This window comes from Bubalus bubalis, chromosome 18 (genome assembly GCF_019923935.1).
Source record: "Bubalus bubalis isolate 160015118507 breed Murrah chromosome 18, NDDB_SH_1, whole genome shotgun sequence".
NCBI classification, from domain to species: domain Eukaryota; kingdom Metazoa; phylum Chordata; class Mammalia; order Artiodactyla; family Bovidae; genus Bubalus; species Bubalus bubalis.
The window spans coordinates 62,544,508-62,564,499 of NC_059174.1; the positions used below are offsets into that span (position 1 = coordinate 62,544,508).

The 19,992-nt window shown below is 44.3% G+C and overlaps 1 protein-coding gene across 4 annotated transcripts; it reads right to left on the reverse strand.

Annotated features, from left to right (window-relative positions):
- Positions 1 to 3,772: 3,772 nt before the first annotated feature.
- LOC123464549 (putative killer cell immunoglobulin-like receptor like protein KIR3DP1) lies at positions 3,773 to 14,187 on the reverse strand. Of its 4 annotated transcripts, XM_045163563.1 has the most exons (9): positions 14,050 to 14,185; positions 13,872 to 13,907; positions 12,412 to 12,690; positions 11,228 to 11,524; positions 7,010 to 7,309; positions 5,982 to 6,032; positions 5,114 to 5,236; positions 4,351 to 4,403; positions 3,773 to 4,239 (listed from the first exon to the last, which is right to left on the reverse strand). In XM_045163563.1, the coding sequence occupies exons 1-9, from the start codon at positions 14,081 to 14,083 to the stop codon at positions 4,084 to 4,086; spliced, it is 1,329 nt and encodes a 442-aa protein (XP_045019498.1). In that variant the 5' UTR covers positions 14,084 to 14,185; the 3' UTR covers positions 3,773 to 4,083. The 4 variants fall into 4 exon arrangements, with proteins under 4 accessions (XP_045019498.1, XP_045019499.1, XP_045019497.1 ...); XM_045163564.1 differs by lacking the exon at positions 13,872 to 13,907 and having other exon boundaries at positions 14,050 to 14,187; XM_045163562.1 differs by lacking the exon at positions 14,050 to 14,185 and having other exon boundaries at positions 13,872 to 14,027.
- Between the last annotated feature and the right edge of the window lie 5,805 nt (positions 14,188 to 19,992).

A 19,992-nucleotide genomic window follows, 5' to 3' on the forward strand; every position in this document is an offset into this window, starting at 1 on the left:
GTGTCGGTGTTCTGGTGGGTGGAGCTGTATTTCTTCTCTCTGGAGTGCAATGAAGTGTCCAGTAATGAGTTATGAGATGTCTATTGTTTTGGGGTGACTTTGGGCAGCCTGTATCTTGGAGCTCAGGGCTGTGTTCCTGTGTTGCTGGAAAATTTGCTTGGTATGTCTTGCCCTGGAACTTGTTGGCCCTTGTGTGGTGCTTGGTTTCAGTGTAGGTATGAAGGCATTTGATGAGCTCCTGTCAATTAATGTTCCCTGGAGTCAGGGTTTGGACTTAAGCCTCCTGCTTCCAGTTATCGGTCTTGTTTTTACAGTAGTCTCAAAACTTCTCCTTCTATACAGCACCATTGATAAAACATCTAGGTTAAAGATGAAAAGTTTCTCCACCGTGAGGGTCACCCAGAGAGGTTCACAGCGTTACATGGAGAAGAGAAGAGGGAGGAGGGAGTTAGAGGTGACCCGAATGAGATGAGGTGGAATCAATAGAGGAGAGAGCAGGCTAATCAGTAATCACTTCCTTACGATTACTTGATTATGCACTCCACAACTGGACCGCTCAGAGATGTTCACGGAGTTATACAGAGAAGAGAAGAAGGAGGAAGGAGACAGAGGTGGCCAGGAGGATAAAAGGAGGGAATGAAAAGGAGACAGACAGATCCAGACAGTAATCAGTTCCCTAAGTGTTCTCCACCATCTGGAACACACAGAAATTCAGAGTTGGGTAGAGTAGAGAGGGGTTAGGGAGGAGACACAAGCGACCTGGTGGAAAAAAAGGAGAGTCTGAAGGGGGAGAGAGCAGTCAAGCCAGGAATCTTGCTCCCTAGTAAAAAATGGGTACTGAAGATTGGGTTCTTAAAGATACAAAATTGGTAACAAATACCTAAAAGAAAAATTTAAAAATCTAGAGTAGAGTTCAGAATTTCAAAAATACAATGTTAAAGAAAAGAAGAAGGAAAAGAAAGAGAGAAAAAGAAAAAGAAAAAAAAGTCACAAAAATTATAAAGAAAATATAGGTACAAAATTGATAACAAATACCAAAAAGCAAAGGTTAAAAATCTAGAATGAAACTAGAACACTTTCTAACACCATACACAAAAATAAACTCAAAATGGATTAAAGATCTAAACGTAAGACCAGAAACTATAAAACTCCTAGAGGAGAACATAGGCAAAACACTCTCTGACATACATCACAGCAGGATCCTCTATGACCCACCTCCCAGAATATTGGAAATAAAAGCAAAAATAAACAAATGGGACCTAATTAACCTTAAAAGCTTCTGCACATCAAAGGAAACTATTAGCAAGGTGAAAAGACAGCCTTCAGAATGGGAGAAGATAATAGCAAATGAAGCAACTGACAAACAACTAATCTCGAGAATATACAAGCAACTCCTACAGCTCAACTCCAGAAAAATAAATGACCCAATCAAAAAATGGGCCAAAGAACTAAATAGACATTTCTCCAAAGAAGACATACAGATGGCTAACAAACACATGAAAAGATGCTCAACATCACTCATTATCAGAGAAATGCAAATCAAAACCACTATGAGGTACCATTTCACACCAGTCAGAATGGCTGCTATCCAAAAGTCTACAAGTAATAAATGCTGGAGAGGGTGTGGAGAAAAGGGAACCCTCTTACACTGTTGGTGGGAATGCAAACTAGTACAGCCACTATGGAGAACAGTGTGGAGATTCCTTAAAAAACTGGAAATAGACATGCCTTATGATCCAGCAATCCCACTGCTGGGCATACACACTGAGAAAACCAGAAGGGAAAGAGACACGAGTACCCCAATGTTCATCGCAGCACTGTTTATAATAGCCAGGACATGGAGGCAACCTAGATGTCCATCAGCAGATGAATGGATAAGAAAGCTGTGGTACATATACACAATGGAGTATTATTCAGCCATTAAAAAGAATACATTTGAATCAGTTCTAATGAGGTGGATGAAACTGGAGCCTATTATACAGAGTGAAGTAAGCCAGAAAGAAAAACACCAATACAGTATACTAACGCATATATATGGAATTTAGAAAGAAAAAATCTAGAGTAGAGTTTGGAATTTCAAAAATACAATGTTAAAGAAAAGAAGAAGAAGAAGAAAAAAACAAACAAAACAAGGTCACAAAACTTATAAAAAAATATGAAGTTTGCTTTTTTTTTAAAAAAGGGTCTTTTTTTTGCAAAGTAATAGTAGGTTATAAAAGTGAAAATTAAAGGAGTAATAGAGGACTTAAAATTTTTTTTTAATTAAAAAAAAGAAAGAAAGAAAGATCATAAAAATAGTAAAAATATATATAGGACTTTCTCTGATGTTGTTGTGGGTATTGTGGGTTCAGTTCATTTTCAGCCAGTTCCTTGTTCTGGCTTATATTTCTCAAGATCTACAGGCCCCTTCCTATGTAGTCGGTACTAACCACGGAGTTTTAATCTATTGCCTGTAGCTTCCAAGGCGGTTCCCTCTGTTATAGCTTCTTCTGTTTGCTGGTCTCTTCAGTGTCTGATTTCTGTCCTGATACAAAGGGGGCGGTGGTAGACACCTTTTTTTTTTTTTTTTAATGCTCACTTGTTCAGTCGTGCTGTGGGGAGGGAGGGACGCTGCAAATAAATAAGCCTGGCGTGTGCTCACAGTGCCTCAGCCACACTGGGCCTGCCCCCGCTCATGGCACGTGTAGCCTTCCTGCCCACACTGCTCAGGCTCTAGGTTGCTCTGCTGGGACACATCCGCGGCCAGCCCTGGGCTGCTTGCACCTCCCAGGTCTAAGCCACTCAGGTTCAGGCACTCGGGTAGTCCTCAGAGGCACAGACTCGGTTGGGCCTGCGTTTTGTGCCATCCCCAGGTCTGAGCAGCTCAGGTGATGAGGTGTTTGGTGAGCGCAGTTGCTGTGACTTATCGCCTCCCCGCCGCTCGGTTATCTGGGTGTACAACCAGCGCACCTTCTCAGGCGGATGTTAACTGTCCAGAACCCCAAGAAGTTTTAGTTAGCAAAGAAGCCTGCTTACAGTTTTGTAGATAATGTCTCTCTGGGGCTCCGATTGCCCCCTTCTGGCTCTGGCTGCCTGTCACCGGAGGGGGACGGTCTGCAGCCAGCTATCTCTGTATAGTCCTTTGTTCCATGCACGGGCCTGGTGGTGTCTTAGGTTAGGGCTGGCTTTTCGCGTGGTAGATATCCCACAGTCTGGTTTGCTGGCCCAAATTATTTCGCTAAGGTAGCACTCAGGGTATTCAGGCCAGATCCTTACTCTAAGCGATGCAGCCTGTGCCGTGCCTCCCTGCCCAGCCCCCGCTTGCTAATGGCAGATGCAGGCATCTGCGCTGCTTCTCCACTGGGGGAGTTATCCTAGGGCTCGAAATCTGTAGGTTTTAATTGTTTATTTATTTTTCCTCCCTTTTATGTTGCCCTCTGTGCTTCCAAGGCTTGGCACAGACCCGGCAGTGAGAATGTTTCCTGGTGTTTGGTAACTTCTCTCTTTTTAAGACTCCCTTCCCGTGATGGAGCTCCGTCCCTCCCTCTTTTGTCTCTTTTTTGTCTTTTATATTTTTTCCTACCTCCTTTCGAAGACAATGGGTTGCTTTTCTGGGTGCCTGATGTCCTCTGCTGGCATTCAGAAGTTGTTTTGTGGAATTTACTCAGAGTTTAAATGTTCTTTTGATGAATTTGTGGGAGAGAAAGTGTTCTCCCCGTCCTACTCCTCAGCCATCTTAGCTCCTCCTCCTGTTTTTTTTTTAAAAAACTGAATAATTTGAAGAACCAACTGGCAAATTTTTTATGCTTTATTGGAATTTTAGAAAAAGTAGGATGATCATAGTAACCTACCCAGATGTGTGATTGATTATACCTTCTCCCCAAATGGTGAGATAGATAAAATGTAGTCCTAAAATAGCCAGGATACTACTAAGAGTTTGTGGGATTTTTGAAGACGATCCTATAATTCTTGGACTGCACTGTTACCTCAGAGTTGCTGGGCTGCTTTGGAGGAGGAGAAGGAGTGTCCATGGAGGAAGCCCTTAAAAAAGAGATCTAAGTTCTCGATTTGTAACACTCCATGTGCTCACAGCCTGGAGCCAGGTCAGGGCTCAGCATGGTCTTGGTTAACATTTAATTCTTCATAGATAATCGGCTCGGTGAAGGGGTGCATGGGGCTCAGGGGAGCAGGAGTGAACAGTCTCTTGGAGAGGGTCCCGTGGTTCAAGTGGGCGTATATCACATCTTCTGCTGCAGGATCCTGAGAGGAAGGAGGTGTGAATGATGGACTGAGACGTGATCTTCAAAGGCTGGGGCATTAGGCATTGGAAGGGCTCAGGCTATGGCAAGGGTTTGGCCTGGGAGGACTCACCTCACTGTTCACTGTTCTGTCTTCATTGGGCTCTCCTTCCATGACGGCAACATCTGTGAATGGAAGAGAGTCAAGGCTCTTCAGGGTGGAGGCAGTTATTCCAGACCTCCATATCTTTGATGGGGATATCAAAGCCAGAAAAAGGCAGGGGTATACCCCAGGAGTAGAGACTGTCTACTACACACACACAGTCACACACACACAAACAGCCATATACAAGCCCAGCCATTCACAGACTGTCTCATGAACCTGTGCAAACCCATGGACCCATCCTACATCTTCTGTTATGGACCATCCTTTTCTGTGTAACAGCAGATTCCCAAGATCATGTAGGGAATAAGAACAGATGGCTGTGGTTGAAGGGAAGAACAGGGCTCAGAATGTACCTCGTGGCTCAGGGATTAAGACCCCCTCATCCAGTGCAGGGGGGCGCAGGCTCTATCCCTGGTGGGAGAACTATGATTCCACCTGCCTTGAAGCAACTAAGCCCCAAGAGCCCACGAGCTCTGGAGCCTTGAACTGCACCGCAGCACCACAATGAGGATCCCCCATGCTGCAGCCAAGACCTGATGCAGCCAAGAATAAATCAACACATATTTTCATAAAAAGAACAGGGTTCCATGGGTCTCTGGAAGATGTTCCATCAGGGATCTCAACACCGGAAATCAGTTTTTAACCTACAGGAAGTGAAAATGCCATTCTCTGCTGTGAACCCACCTCCCTTTGGGTCAGATGATGCTGAGCTCGCCACCTTCAGACTTACGATTTTGGGTAGAAAACCAGTGACAGACAAGAGCAGCAAGGATGATGCTGGTAGAGGTGAAGGCTATGACAAGCCCAAGGACAATGTACCACGTGCTGGAGTGTTCTAGAGGAAGTGGTGCTTCTACCAACAGGCAAATGGAAGAAAATCTGGTTATTTGTTGAGTAGGCTGTGCCCCTACACACGGGATTTATTGTATCCTTGTGTCAAACTGTCAGCATCTGTCAACCTGATCAGTTATGGTCTCCACTTCCCAGAAGGTACCAAAGCATCCAGGAGAGATGCTAGCAGTGGATAAAATAAAGAGGCTGTGCAAGACCAGCTGAGGTCTGAATCAAGGTCTCCTGGGCATTGACGCAGTTATTGTCTGCTGCCCCATATTACAAGGCATGGCATTTTTACATGAATGGAGACCGCGTTAATCCACAATACATTTCCCCTCCATCCACATAGACCTGGAATGGAATCCTCAAGAAGACACGGCACTTATATATCTGAACTGTGGAATGTTTAGTTCATAAAACACTATTCAGAGAAATAACACATATTTAAGATGCTCCCTAAAATTCTCCCCTTGTCCCCCCGCATCCATCTCCAAAGATCCTGGTGGAGGGGAGGTAAATATCTCCCTTAAGCATGGGATCAGGTCACTCTGACCCACTTTGTCCAGTTTAGAAATTCCCAGTCACAGAGCATGAGAAGCTCAATGCCCCCTGTGGGTCTCCTGCAGACCATGGTCTCAAATGCTAACTTAACAGGGACGTTGAGGAGCCCAAAGTCACAGAGCTGGGAGGTGGCAGAGCCAACACTCACACAGGAACCCTCTGTCACTCAGAAATTTGCTGAGATAGGAGACCATCTTGCTTACCTTCTGTGGTGTGTGGATCCATGGTTGATGGGCAAGTACTTGTAGTGGATCCTAGGAGAAAAAAGACAGGGGTGAACAAGTGATCTTCCTCATACTGACTGGATGAGGACTATTCTTTCTGGAAGGTTGGCCTCCTGGCTGTTCTTGACTCTGTCATCCCTCAGAGCACTGATGGGATGAGGGGAGACCTCTGGCTCCTCCCTGTGAATGCGTTGAGTAGACCCTCCATCCTGGAGATGTGATGGTGGAAGGATGTGGGAAGGATATGTCTGGTGGTGAAAGACAGCTGTAAGCTAGAGACATTCTTTCTGCTCCAGGAATGAATGTCTATGCTACTTAATTGGGAAATCACCTGTATGTCAGAGCTGCTTCTGGGAAAAGACTAAGAGCAAGGAGCCAATGCAATCTCTGATCTTCCCAAATCAGCCCAGCCTCTCCTCCTCCTGGGTCTACACTGACCTTTTTCTTTATTGCCTGGATAGACAGGATTCTAATGTGGAGCATCCATACTGGAGGTGGAAGAGGGTTGAGATGCCATCTACCATCTCTCTTCCTCTCTGGTTCTCATTGCCTCCATTTCTCCAGAAGCCCTAACATTCCCCTGACACCAGCACAGAGCCTTAGAGATAGAGCTCAGTGTTAGAGTAAGATGTTATGGAAAAACCCAAATGGACTTCTTGGCCAACGCAATGTAATTTAGTGCATTGTGAAACATGGGAATCTTCTTGGGGTTCTGGAGACAAGAATATTGGAGTGGGTTGCCATTTCCTCCTCTAGGGGACTACGTGTTGTCCAAACTCTTCACGATGACCCGTCAGTCTTGGTGGCCCTGCACGACATGGCTGATAGCTTCATTGAGTTACGCATCCCCTTCACCAGGACAAGGCTGTGATCCATGAAGTGGAGATAGTGAAGGACAGAGGACTCTGTTGTGCTGCAATCCAGGGGTCGCTAAGAATTGGACACAGCTTAGCAACAGCAAGCTGGAATAGCAACAAGAAAGCATGGGCCAGGAAGAGGTTCCTCACCTGTGACAGACAGGAACAGTGGGTCGCTGGAGTCTGACCACGAGTAGGGAGAGTGAGTGAAGGAGCCGTAGCACCTGTAGACACCACTGTGGTCTGGGGTCCCAGGACCCAGAGGGAACTCTGCCTGGAGTGCTCCATGGGGGCTCCGCCCTCCAGCAAGTGGGCTCCCAAGGTTCTCCCCATCCCTGAGCAGATGGAACTGGTCAAAAGTGCTTTCAGAGCTGCAGACCAAGGTCACATTCTCTCCTGACCTCACCACGGGGCCCTCCTGGGCTGAGAGAGAGGGTTTCTTGGACAGACCTGGAAGGAGGAGACCTTGATCTTAGAGCACAAAGTAACTCTAGTCCTAAGTATAGGACTAAAGCCCAAAGTGTGCAACAAGAGCAACACTGCAATGAGAAGGCCGCCCACTGGCAGGAGAGAAAGATCCACAGTAACAGATACTCAGCACAGGGAAACATTCAAACATAACTTTAAATATGGGTGTCGTTTAAAATCCTTTTTTAAAAAAATAAATAATTTTTAAGATGGAGTGTCATCTAATATCGTTTTTTTATGATCTGTTTCCAGAACTGAGATTTAAAAAAATTTTTTTAATATAAATTAATTTATATTAATTGGAGGCTAATTACTTTACAATATTGCATTGGTTTTGCCATACATCAACATGAATCCGCAATGGGTGTACACAGGTATACATGTGTTCCCCATCCTGAGCCCCCCTCCCACCTCCCTCCCCATACCATCCCTCTGGTCATCCCAGTGCACCAGCCCTGTATTCTATATCATGTATCATGAGCATCCTGTATCATGCATTGAACCTGGACTGGCGATTCGTTTCTTATATGATATTATACATGTTTCAATGTCATTCTCCCAAATCATCCCACCCTCGCCCTCTCCCACAGAGTCCAAAAGACTGTCTATACATCTGTGACTCTTTTGCTGTCTCACATACAGAGTTATCGTTACCATCTTTCTAAATTCCATAGATATGTGTTAGTATACTGTATTGGTGTTTTTCTTTCTGGCTTACTTCCCTCTGTATAATAGGCTCCAGTTTCATCCACCTCATTAGAACTGATTCAAATGTATTCTTTTTAATGGCTGAGTAATACTCCATTGTGTATATGTACCACAGCTTTCTTTTTTTTGTTTTTTGTTTTTCTATTATGTTCTGGGAGTACCGGTTCCATAAAATACTCTGTGAAAAAAGGGTTCCATTGATAAATACTTTTGGGAAGTGCTGCATACTAAATTTTTCTCATAGAAATTTGATTAATATATATTAAGGGCCTCAAGAAAGCCTGGACTAACAAAACCTGTATAACTTTGTTTAATTCAGCATTTCCCAAACTTATTGGGTCATAGAAACCTGTTAATATCCAATAAAACATGCTTTGGGAAATGCTTTACTCTGATTTTTACAGTTTTCACCTCACAGATTTTAATGCAGACTTTTTCTACAAAGCAAACTTAAAATTTTTTAATTTGAATTGCTTTTCAATTATCTAAAGGGATGTAAATTATGACAAATATGGTTAGAATGTGCAGATTTAAGTCAGGAGTTACTAATTTAGATATCTGTTTTTCCTTTGATGTTTTGAACAAGATATGATCTCAGTGACCTTTTGAAAATGCTTCTTACTTCAGGCATTACATTAGTATACTTAAGAAAAAAGTGTCCTCTACCACAGCTTTCTTATCCATTCATCTGCTGATGGACATCTAGATTGCTTCCATGTCCTGGCTATTATCAACAGTGCTGTGATGAACACTGGGGCACATGTATCTCTTTCAATTCTGGTTTCCTCGTTGTGTATGCCGAGCAGTGGGATTGCTGGGTCATAAGGCAGTTCTATTTCCAGTTTTGTAAAGAATCTCCACACTGTTCTCACTAAAGTCAGGAACAAGACAAGGGTGCCCACTTTCAACACTACTATTCAACATAGTTTTGGAAGTTTTGGCCACAGCAATCAGAGCAGAAAGAGAAATAAAAGAATCCAGATTGGAAAAGAAGAAGTAAAACTCTCACTGTTTGCAGATGACATGATCCTCTACATTGAAAACCCTAAAGACTCCACCAGAAAATTACTAGAGCCAATCAAGGATTATAGTAAAGTTGCAGGATATAAAATCAACACACAGAAATCCCTTGCATTCCTATACACTAATAATGAGAAAATAGAAAGAGAAGTTAAGGAAACAATTCCATTCACCATTGCAATGAAAAGAACAAAATACTTAGGAATATATCTAACTAAAGAAACTAAAGACCTATATATAGAAAACTATAAAACACTGGTGAAAGAAATCAAAGAGGACACTAATAGATGGAGAAATATACCATGGTCATGGATCGGAAGAATCAATATAGTGAAAATGAGTATACTACCCAAAGCAATCTATAGATTCAATGCAATTCCTATCGACGTATCAAGGGTATTTTTCACAGAGCTAGAACAAATAATTTCACAATTTGTATGTAAATACAAAAAACCTTGAATAGCCAAGGCAATCATGAAAAGAAGAATAGAACTGGAGGGATCACCCTGCCTGACTTCAGGATCTACTACAAAGCCACAGTCATCAAGACAGTATGGTACTGGTACAAAGACAGAAATATAGATCAATGAAACAAAATAGAAAGCCCAGAGATAAATCCACACACCTATGCACACCTTATCTTTGACAAGGGAGGCAGAATATACAATGGAGAAAAGACAATCTCTTTAACAAGTGGTGCTGGGAAAACTGGTCAGCCACTTGTAAAAGAATGAAACTAGAACACTTTCTAACACCATACACAAAAATAAACTCAAAATGAATTAAAGATCTAAATGTAAGACCAGAAACTAAAAAACTCCTAGAGGAGAATATAGGCAAAACACTCTTCGGCATAAATCACAGCAGGATCCTCTATGACCCACCTTCCAGAATATTGGAAATAAAAGCAAAAATAAACAAATGGGACCTAATTAAAATTAAAGCTTCTGCACAATGAAGGAAACTATAAGCAAGGTGAAAAGACAGCCTTCAGAATGGGAAAAAATAATAGCAAATGAAGCAACTGACAAAGAATTAATCTCAAAAACAGACAAGCAGCTCCTGCAGCTCAATTCCAGAAAAATAAAGGACCCAATCAAAAAATGGGCCAAAGAACTAAACAGACATTTCTCCAAAGAAGACATACAGATGGCTAACAAACACATGAAAGATGCTCAACATCACTCATTATCAGAGAAATGCAAATCAAAACCACAATGAGGAACCATTTCATACAGTTGGAATGGCTGCTATCCAAAAGTCTACAAGCAATAAATGCTGGAGAGGGTGTGGAGAAAAGGGAAACCTCTTACACTTTTGGTGGGAATGCAAACTAGTAATATCCTTTTTTAAAAAAAGAATATATGTATATGAATAACTGAATCATTCTGTTGTACAACAGGAATTAACAACATCTTAAATCAACTAAACTTCAACAAAAATAAATAAGAAAAAATAGATTTAAAAAATCAACCAGATTGGGCTGCTCTTGAAAAATGTAACCTACTAACTACAGCTGGGACCATCAGAAAACATGGTATTGAACCAGAAGCAGAGATTATGGAGTGGAAATTGCCAGAAAGTCACAGGATCTTTGACCACCTCATTCTTAAGGGAGTGTTCAGTGCTGTCCTGCACGACCCCAGGGGCTGGACATGACTCCTTAGTGGGAGGGTTGGAGGGACCACTCCCCCCTCTTTGTGCAGAAGGATGCGTTAAACCACAAGGCTGAGCAACTTCAGGGTGTCAACCTCCATCTCGATCACCCAGGGGCCAGACTGCAAGGGCGTCTGGTACCACAGTGTGCTGCTGACAGAGCAAGGGAGCTCTGATATGAAAGCGGGAAACCAACCCCTTAACCAACCATTGTTGGCTGCCTGAGTGGGGAATTGTCTGGGTCCCTGCTCTGGTACATTTTTCTCCATTAGTCGTTCTTTCACATTCTTGCTCCTTCACTCTCTCTCCAGCTGTGTCTTCTCCTTAGCACATGGCAGGGACTCTGTTCTCTTTCCCCTTCCGTGTTCACACCTCCTCTCTCTCTGGGTTTGTTCCCTCTCCTGAGTTTGTGAGTGTCTCTGCATGCCTGTCATTCTCTCCCAGTACTGATTCTGGACTAGACACCAGACCATCTGTGACACAGAGAGCAGAAGGGACTGGCCTGGCCACACTCACCTGTGATGACGATGTCCACAGGATCGCTCGGAGCTGACCACTTATAGGGGGAGTGTCTGAGAGAGCCGTAGCATCTGTAGGTGCCCGCACTAGCCAAAGTCATGGGGCCAATGATGAAGTCAGCTGGGGCATGCCCACGAGTGAGCATCTCTCCACGTCTCTGGAAATGCCCTGTGCTGTTTTCTTGGTGCAGGATAAATTTGTCCAATAGTGGTGAGTGACAGCGTAGAGTCACATTCTCTCCTGCACGCATGAGGGGGCTGGGGTGGGCTGAGATGGAGGGTTTTGTGAACACACCTAGGAGCAAAGAGGTTGTGAGCTTCAGTGAGTCACCCCACCTCAGCGCTTCCCCTGACATCTGAAGGTGTGAAAAATGTCCCCGTGAACCATCAAAGTCAATTACCCTTCCTGTGTGTTTTGTTGCATTTTCTTTAGCCTTGTTCTTGGGCTCTAGCTCATGCTTTTATGTTTCTCTTTGCTCAAGCCCTCCAGCCTCTTCTGTGTTTATTCTAAACTGTTTAGCTGTTGGATCTGCTCTCAGCTTCATGCACGCATACTCAGACACTTCAGTCCTGTCCAACTCTCTGCAACCCCATGAACCATAGCCTGCCAGGCTTCTCTGTCCATAGGATTCTCCAGGCGAGAATACTGGAGTGGGTTGCCATGCTCTCAGCTTCATCCTGTCCCTAATATGTGTGGTGGGGAGCTGGGTCGTTCTGATGATGCATTCCCTGACTCCATTCACACTCATCTAGAATGTGGGTGATGACTGGCAGGAGATTGGAAAGGAGGTGGAGAAAAAAGGGAACATTTCCCCATCTGTGACCCCACCTCATGCCTCTGGAGACATTCCTGTGACTCCTCCCTGGGGCTCCAGCTCCTTCATATGGGATTACAGCTCCCTACTGGGTGGCAGGTGCTGGATCAGGGTCATTCCCCATCCTCCCTGGTGGCAGGCAGTGGCAGCATCCTGTCTAACTAATGCCTACGGAGGCTCCTCCTTCCTTTGCCGGAGCACCCCATCTATTCAACACCCTGAGTTTAAACTCTCAGAGTGGGTTCTCTTTCCTGCTTCATTCCTGGCTGGAAATCCTGAGTAAATCTTGGACCATGTAAGGAACTTGGACCTAGGATGGGATTGCCTGCATAGACGGCTGTCCTGGGCTGGGCTGGACCCCTCCTACCTGTGACCACAATCTTCAGGGGGTCACTGCGTCTGGAAAACACAGCAAGAGACCTGGAGAATCCAGAACATGTGTAGGACCCGGCATGTTCTCTGGTCACTGGGCCAAGGGTGAAGGTGTTGAAATGATTTCCATGGAGCTCGGGCAAACTGGTCCCATCTGTTTTGAACAGTCTGAATCTCTTAAGTGGAGAACGGAAGTGACACTGAAGAGTCACAGTCTGTCCTAAGGGAACCATGGGGCTTGGCCAGGCTGACAAAGAGGGCTTGTCATATTCACCTAGGAGAGAAGGAGGCACAGGTTTTGAGAGGAAAATAGGAATGGTCCCCTCTCCCCACTGGTCTTATTGGAGTGCTTCCCCTTCACTTCGTCCAAGGCACCAACCCTAAAGTGCATCACCCTGATACTCAAGAACACCTGGGGCTTGGGGACAGACAGAGACACAGTCAACCCAGGACAGACATCACGGAGATTCTAAGAATATGATTCTCAGCAGTGATTCTTATCAGGAGAAGAAGAACTCCTTGGGTTGACAAAATGTTGAAAACTCTCTCAGAACACAAAACACTGGGGATTCCTGGGTGGTCCAGTCATTAGGACTCAGCACTTTCTCTGCCAAGGGCCCAGGTTGAATCCCTAATCATGGAACTGAGATCCTGCACACTGTGCGATGCAGGCAAAGGAAAACACCACACACACACACACAAAAACAACTGATGCATGGAAAAGAAGGGAGAGGTCTTCCCTGTTGGATTTGTTGTAACTCAAATGGTAAAGAAACTTCCTGCAAGGCAGGAGAGCAGGGCTCATTCCCCAGGTAGGGAAGATTGCCTGGAGAAGCAAATGGCAACCCCATCCAGTATTCTGGCCTGGAGAATCCCATGGACAGAGGAGCCTGGTGAGGTACAGTCCGTGGGGTCACAAAGAGTCGGACACAACTCAGCGACTAACAGTAACACAGGTAACAAGTGAAAAAGCCACTTGACTGAAAAGAAGGAAATAAAGCTTGAACATGGCTCCTTTGTTAGCTAACCTACATCAAAGGTGTGACAAGGTCCAGGTGGCCCTGCCTGATGACCAGACCCTTCCCTGGAGTCCAGTCCAGTAGGCATCCTGCAGATCCTGTTGTTAAGGGCCGGTTGGAGATGCCATGAGCCACCTTGTAGGGGAGGGTCTGTGAGGTGCAGCCTCTTGCCTCCCTCTCATGATAGAAATGGCACTCAGTGGGCCTAGCTCCCAGTTCCCAGACTTCACACTGTGCCTTCAGGTCCAGAGTCCAGAGCTGGGCTAACCTCTGGGGAGAGTGAAGATGACTATCAAGGCCAGTAGGAGGACCTGGGATCCACAGGGCAGGCGGCTCTCACTGTACTCACAGGGTTCTCACCCCGATCCCCCAGTGTCATCTGCCTCAGCCCCAGCTGCTCTGCTCAACAGAGAAATAAGGGATGGGGAGGACTCACCCACAGCTGCCCAGATCCTGAGACTGACACAGAACCCTAGAAGAAAAACCACGTCAGAGATGGCTTGTCCCGATGGACCCCATGGTCTTTGTACCCTCATGCAGGGAACATGGTCAGTGATGCGACAACCCCCCGATTTCCACCATAACCCTCTCCGACTGTGTCTTTCTGGACTCACCAAGACTCAGGAGGCTGAGGAGTGTGGGGCACATGGCTCTGCTTCTGTGAGACAGGAGGCAGAACTGAGCAAAGCTGACAGAGTCACAGGATGCGGAAGGCGGGCGGTGTTGGTATATTCAGCCTGGTTCATGTCACATGGGAAGATGGCCAGCCTCTTCTCACACCAGGGATGGAAGTCTGACTTGAGCCGCATCACGGAGCACACCTCATGACCCGAGCATCACTTTTTGTTTCTCTGAACACTGTAAACATAAAAGGATTCAGACAGATCTTGCTGCCTTTAGGAAGTAGAAATGGCGATTCAGTGTATAGCATGCAGGATGCTTTTCCCAAGCTCTTGATAAATCTCATTAACCTTAACTCTTCAAAGAAGAGAAATCACATGTTCCCACCTCGTGTTCAAGCTCAGTGCAGGTTGCCAATTAAAGACTAATTAATAGAGACTTTTATTCTGCATTCTTATGGGAGGACCAGACTTGCTAATTATGGTTCTTTGAAAATACTTAAAAATGCTACATTGTAATATGTGTGATTAAGAAACTAACTGTGTTAGTTTCAGGTGTACAACAAAGTGATTCAGTTATACATATACATGCATCTATTGCTTTTCGAGTTCTTTTCCCACTTAGGTAGTTACAGAATATTAAGTAGAATTCTCTGTTTTATACAGTAGGTCCTTGTGGTCATGCATTTTTAATATAGCTGTGAGTATATGTCAGTCCCAAAATTCCAATCTAAGCTCCCCCTGACACTATCCCACCCAGTAACAGTAAGTTCATTCTCAGTGAGTCTGTTTTGTAAATAAGTTCATTTTTTTAGATGTCACAAGTAAACGATATCATGTGATATTTGTCTTTTCTGACTCTTCCTCATCTGAAATTATTTCGTGACTGTGAGTGGAAACTTTGCACACACAACACTCTCTCTGTCTCTCTCTCTTCCTCCGTTTCCAATCCAAGGACCACACGTGTACACAAGATAACGTGTGTAAAGATGACTGTGGTGTTTTTTTGGGAGGGGGGTTTGTTCTGCCTGAAAAGGTGGACAATCTTGCTTCCTAGATACTCAGATGAACACAAAATATGTCAAGTAGGGACTTCCAAGCTGCAGAATGCTTGAGTGAGGGGCGTGTCCACAACAATCAACTCCAAACTGGGGCAAAATTGCCCAGCTGTTCCAGGACTCCAAGGGCAGACATACACCCAGTTCAGCGGTTGTTCATAGACAGGAAAGAACCTCAGTAAGGGCAGTGATTCCACACCATTTTGCTGGTGGTGGGGGTCGTTAAGATTAGTGATGCTTCATAAGTAATAAATCTGGCCTCCTCTTGGTCATTATGTATGTAATGGAGTAACAGTACAGTCACCCTTCTTAAAATTTCCTCTTATTTACTAAATATCATGTTTCAGAATTGATCTGCATTATTTGTCCTTTCAGTTTGTGCATTTTTTGCCATGTAATGTTTCATTGCAGATATAGAAACCACAAATTTTTAAAGATTAAAAAAATTATTCAAGGATAGTTCATTTCTGCTGTACAGCAAATTGATTCAGCTCGACATATATATTCTTTTCCAATAAGATTTATGCCAAGATGCTGAATAAAATTCCCTGTGCTATACTGTAGGACCTCATTCTTTATCCATTCTATGTATAAATAGATTTCATCTGTTAATCCGAAGCTCCCAGTCCTTCCCTCCTTGGCAACCACAAGCCTGTTCTCTATGTCTGTGAGTCTGTTCCTGTTTCCTTGATATGTTCCTTTTAGATTCCACAGATGGGTGATATCACAGAAAATTGTCTTTCTCTTTCTGTCTACTTCACTTAATATATTAATCTCCAGGTTCTTCCATACTGCTGCAAATGGCATGATTTCAATTTTTTAGTGTCTGAATGGTATTCCATTCTCTGTGTGTATAAGAATATACATCTTCTTTATCCATTCATCTGTCAATGGACAATTAGGCTGTTCCCATGTCTTGGCTATTGTAAGTTTTGCTGCTATGAACATAGGGGTGCATGAATCTTTTCAAGGTATAGTTTTTTCCAGATATATGCTTGGGATTGGAATTGTTGGATCATATGGAAACTCTGTTTTTACTTTTTTTTTTTTTTTTTAGTGTCTCTTTTGCTGTCTCGTACGTGTTTTTACTTTTTTTGAGGAACTTCCATACTGTTTTCTACAGTGGCTGCACCAGTTTCCACTCCCCCAACAGTGTAAGAGGGTTTCCCTCTTCTCCACACCCTCTCCAGCATCTGTTATTCATCAACTGTCTAATGATGGCCATTCTGATCGCTATGAGGTGGTACCTCCTTGCAGTGTCGATTTGCCTTTCTCTACTAATGAGCAATGCTGAGCATCTTTTCATATGCCTGTTGGCCATCTGTGTATCTTCTTTTAAACCACAGATATCAATTGTGAGAGTGACGTCTATGGATTTTGTCTAAAATGAATGACACCTCTGCTAATCTCATGAATGTGTTCTGAGTCCCACCTCAGGTTGTTTGTCAAGGGACAGAGTGATGAGGTCCTCAGGAAAGGAAGAGTGAGTTTGTTTGGAAAGCCAGCAGACCAATGAGATCGTGAACTTGTGCCCCAAAGAATCATCTTACCTGAGTTAGATGGGCTTGCTGGGGAGTGAGAGGGATGGTCAAACAGTGTTTACTGAATGTAAAATAACCCTAGCCCGTGGGGAAGAAAATTCCAAGGAGAAGAGAGAACAATACAGATGAAATACCCACACATGAACTCACACTTTCACACTGACACACACACACACACTAAAAGAGGAGGAGGTGTGGCTGGTTGTTGCAGTGTTTTAATTAACTAATTAATGGCTGTGCTGGGTCATCAATCTGTGCACAGGCTTTCTCTATTTGCAGGAAGTGGGGGCTGCTCCTTTCTGTGTGTAGGGTCTCTCATCACCGTGGTTTCTCTTGTTGTGGAGCACCCGCTCTAGGCACGTGGGCTTGTGGCCCACGGGCTGAACTGCCCTGAGGCATGTGGAATCTTCCCATTCCCGGGATTGGGCCCGTGTCCCCCACATAGGCAGGCAGATTCTCAACCAGTGGACCACCAGGGAAGTCCTGTTGCAAGCTTTGTTTCCCCTTAATTAATTAATTGTTAAATTTAAATTTATTTATTTTAATTAGAGGCTAATTACTTTACAATATTGTATTGGTTTTGCCATACATTAACATGAATCTGCCACGGGTGTACACGTGTTCCCAATCCTAAACCCCCCTGCCACTTCCCTCCCCATACCATCCCTCTGGGTCATCCCTGTGCACCAGCCCCAAGCATCCTGTATCCTGCATCAAACCTGGACTGGTGATTCATTTCTTATGTGATATTACACATGTTTCAATGCCATTCTCCCAAATCATCCCACCCTCCCTCTCCCACAGAGTCCAAAAGGCTGTTCTATATATCTGAGTCTCTTTTGCTGTCTTGCATACAGGGTTATCATTACCATCTTTCTAAATTCCATAGATATGCATTAGTGTACTGTATTGGTGTTTTTCTTTCTGGCTTACTTCACTCTGTATAATTGGCTCCAGGACAATTACAATACTGTGATGGCTTGTGCCATACATCCACATGGATCAGCCATAGCTATACTTATGTCCCCTTCACTGCGGAAATCTTTTAATTCTGGAATCCTTTGTTATTGAAGCTGTCTATGCAGGTCTAGTCATAATATCCCTTTAAGCCCCTGACAAGACAAAAGGTTCTGTCTGTTCTGCCACTTATTATCTCTATACGAATGGGAAAGTGTTATACCTTTCAAGTTCAGAGCCTTGAAAATAGTTTAGTCCCTCAGTCGTGTCTGACTCTTTGTGATCCCATGGGATGTGACCCGCCAGGCTCCTCTGTCCATGGGGGTTCTCCAGGCAAGAATGCTGGGGTGGGTTGCCATTTCCTTCTCCAGGAGATCTTCCCAACTGAGGAGTTGACTCAAGTCTCCTGCGTTGCAGGCAGATTCTTTATCCCCTGAGTCACCAGAAATGCCCACCAGTAACATAATGCAATTCAGTATTACCTCCCTCAATTAACATTGCCATTGTTTTCCATTTACTTTAACGTGGACATGGTGGGATTTTGGCATCATGCTTTCACTATAAGTGTAGTATAACACAGATGTGGAATATACCATAAATTTAAAAATAGAAGTATGAATACAATGCTAGATTTCTAATTTTAAAAAAGATATGCAACAAGCAACAAAGATTTACTGTATAGCATGGGGAATTATAGTCAATATCTTGTAATAACCTAAAATGGAAACTAATCTGAAAAATAATGTATGCATATTTGTATAATTGAAAATCACCTTGCTGTGCACCTGAAACATTGTAAGTCAACTACACTTCAATAAAATATGTATACAATGAGAATTAAAAATAGAACCAGTAAAATAAATAAATTTTAAAATAAAATGAAAGAAAATGAAGTCAATCAGTCATATCTGACTCTTTGTAACCCTATGGACTGTAGGCTGGCAGGCTCCAATGTACATGGGATTTTCCAGGCAAGAAAACTGGAATGCATTGCCATTTCCTTCTCCAAATAGTGCAGGCCAACTGCTGCATACTCCCTGATGGTCTGTGTACTCACTCTCACATTCCAACTCTGCATACAGTGTGTTCACATGGGCACCCTGAGCTGCCCAAAAGAGTCTCAGCCCAGATGGTGAGTTCGTGAAAGGTCCCTGGAAGGAAGTCAGAGGCTGAGTCCCAGGACTTCCCCACCCCTCAATCCCCAGCTCAGCTCAGGAGCCCTTCCAGGTTTCACCAGCATCAGCCTAGAATCCCAGTGCCCTGCCTTTCCCCCCACCAATTTCCTGGGAATCAAGTGAGATATGGGTCCCAGGAGACCCAGGGGAACACACCTGCATGGTTCAGGGTCCCTTGGCCCAGACTCAGCCCTGAAAGTGAGATTTGCCACTGAAAGCTTGGGCTGATTCTCTCCCAAAAGGATCCCTGGCCACTCCAGCTGGCCGAGCCTTGTGGTTCCCTTGAACTGGGGGCAGGGTGGGTGTCCCTTGTCCTCCTGCAGTCCCCTCCCTGCCCTGCACATCTGGCCAAGGAGGAGAACCTCAGAGAGGATGGAAGGCATGTCTGCAGCTCTGAGCACCCAGCCGCCCCCCCCCACCTCCCCGCCCTGTACAGATGAGGAGACCACGGGGCCCTAGAGGGCAAAAAGGATGTGGTCCCTGGGGGGCTGCTGCCACCCTTCGGGGTTCCCATGGCTGTGGAGCTGTGGCAGGGGCGGCCTCTCCATGGACCCAGTGCAGATGTCTCCAGGCAGGGCTCAGGAGACATCTCAGCCCAGACCTGAGGTCTCAGCTCTTTCTCTTTCTGCCCAGTCTGACCGCCTGCTCTAGAGGCTGGGACCCAGGTTCTCATCCTGAGTCAGAGTCGACAGTCTGGCTCCAACTAGGACTCATAAGTTTATTTTCCCAGTCCCTTCCAGAAATGGAATTTACTTCTCATCTTGGGTCAGTTCATAAATTATTTTTTTTTCGAAATTTTATTTTATTGTTTTTTTTTTCATTTACTTAGATTTTATTTGATTTTTTTCCACACTGTTTCATCGTCTTCTGGACATAGATATGTGCATATCAGTTAGATTTATAATTAGGTATTTCATTTTTTGTTGCTATTGTAAATGGTATTTTTTAAAATTTCAGTTCTAAATACTTGGAACAAACATAATGTTTTTCTGTCAACTATACAATATTGTATTGGTTTTGCCATACATCAACATGAATCCACCACGGGTGTACAAATGTTCCCCATCCTGAACCCCCCTCTCACACCTCCCTCCCCATACCATCCCTTTGGGTCATCACAGTGCATCAGCCCCGAGCATCCTGTATCATGCATCGAACCTGGACTGGCAATTCGTTTCTTATATGATATTATACATGTTTCAATGC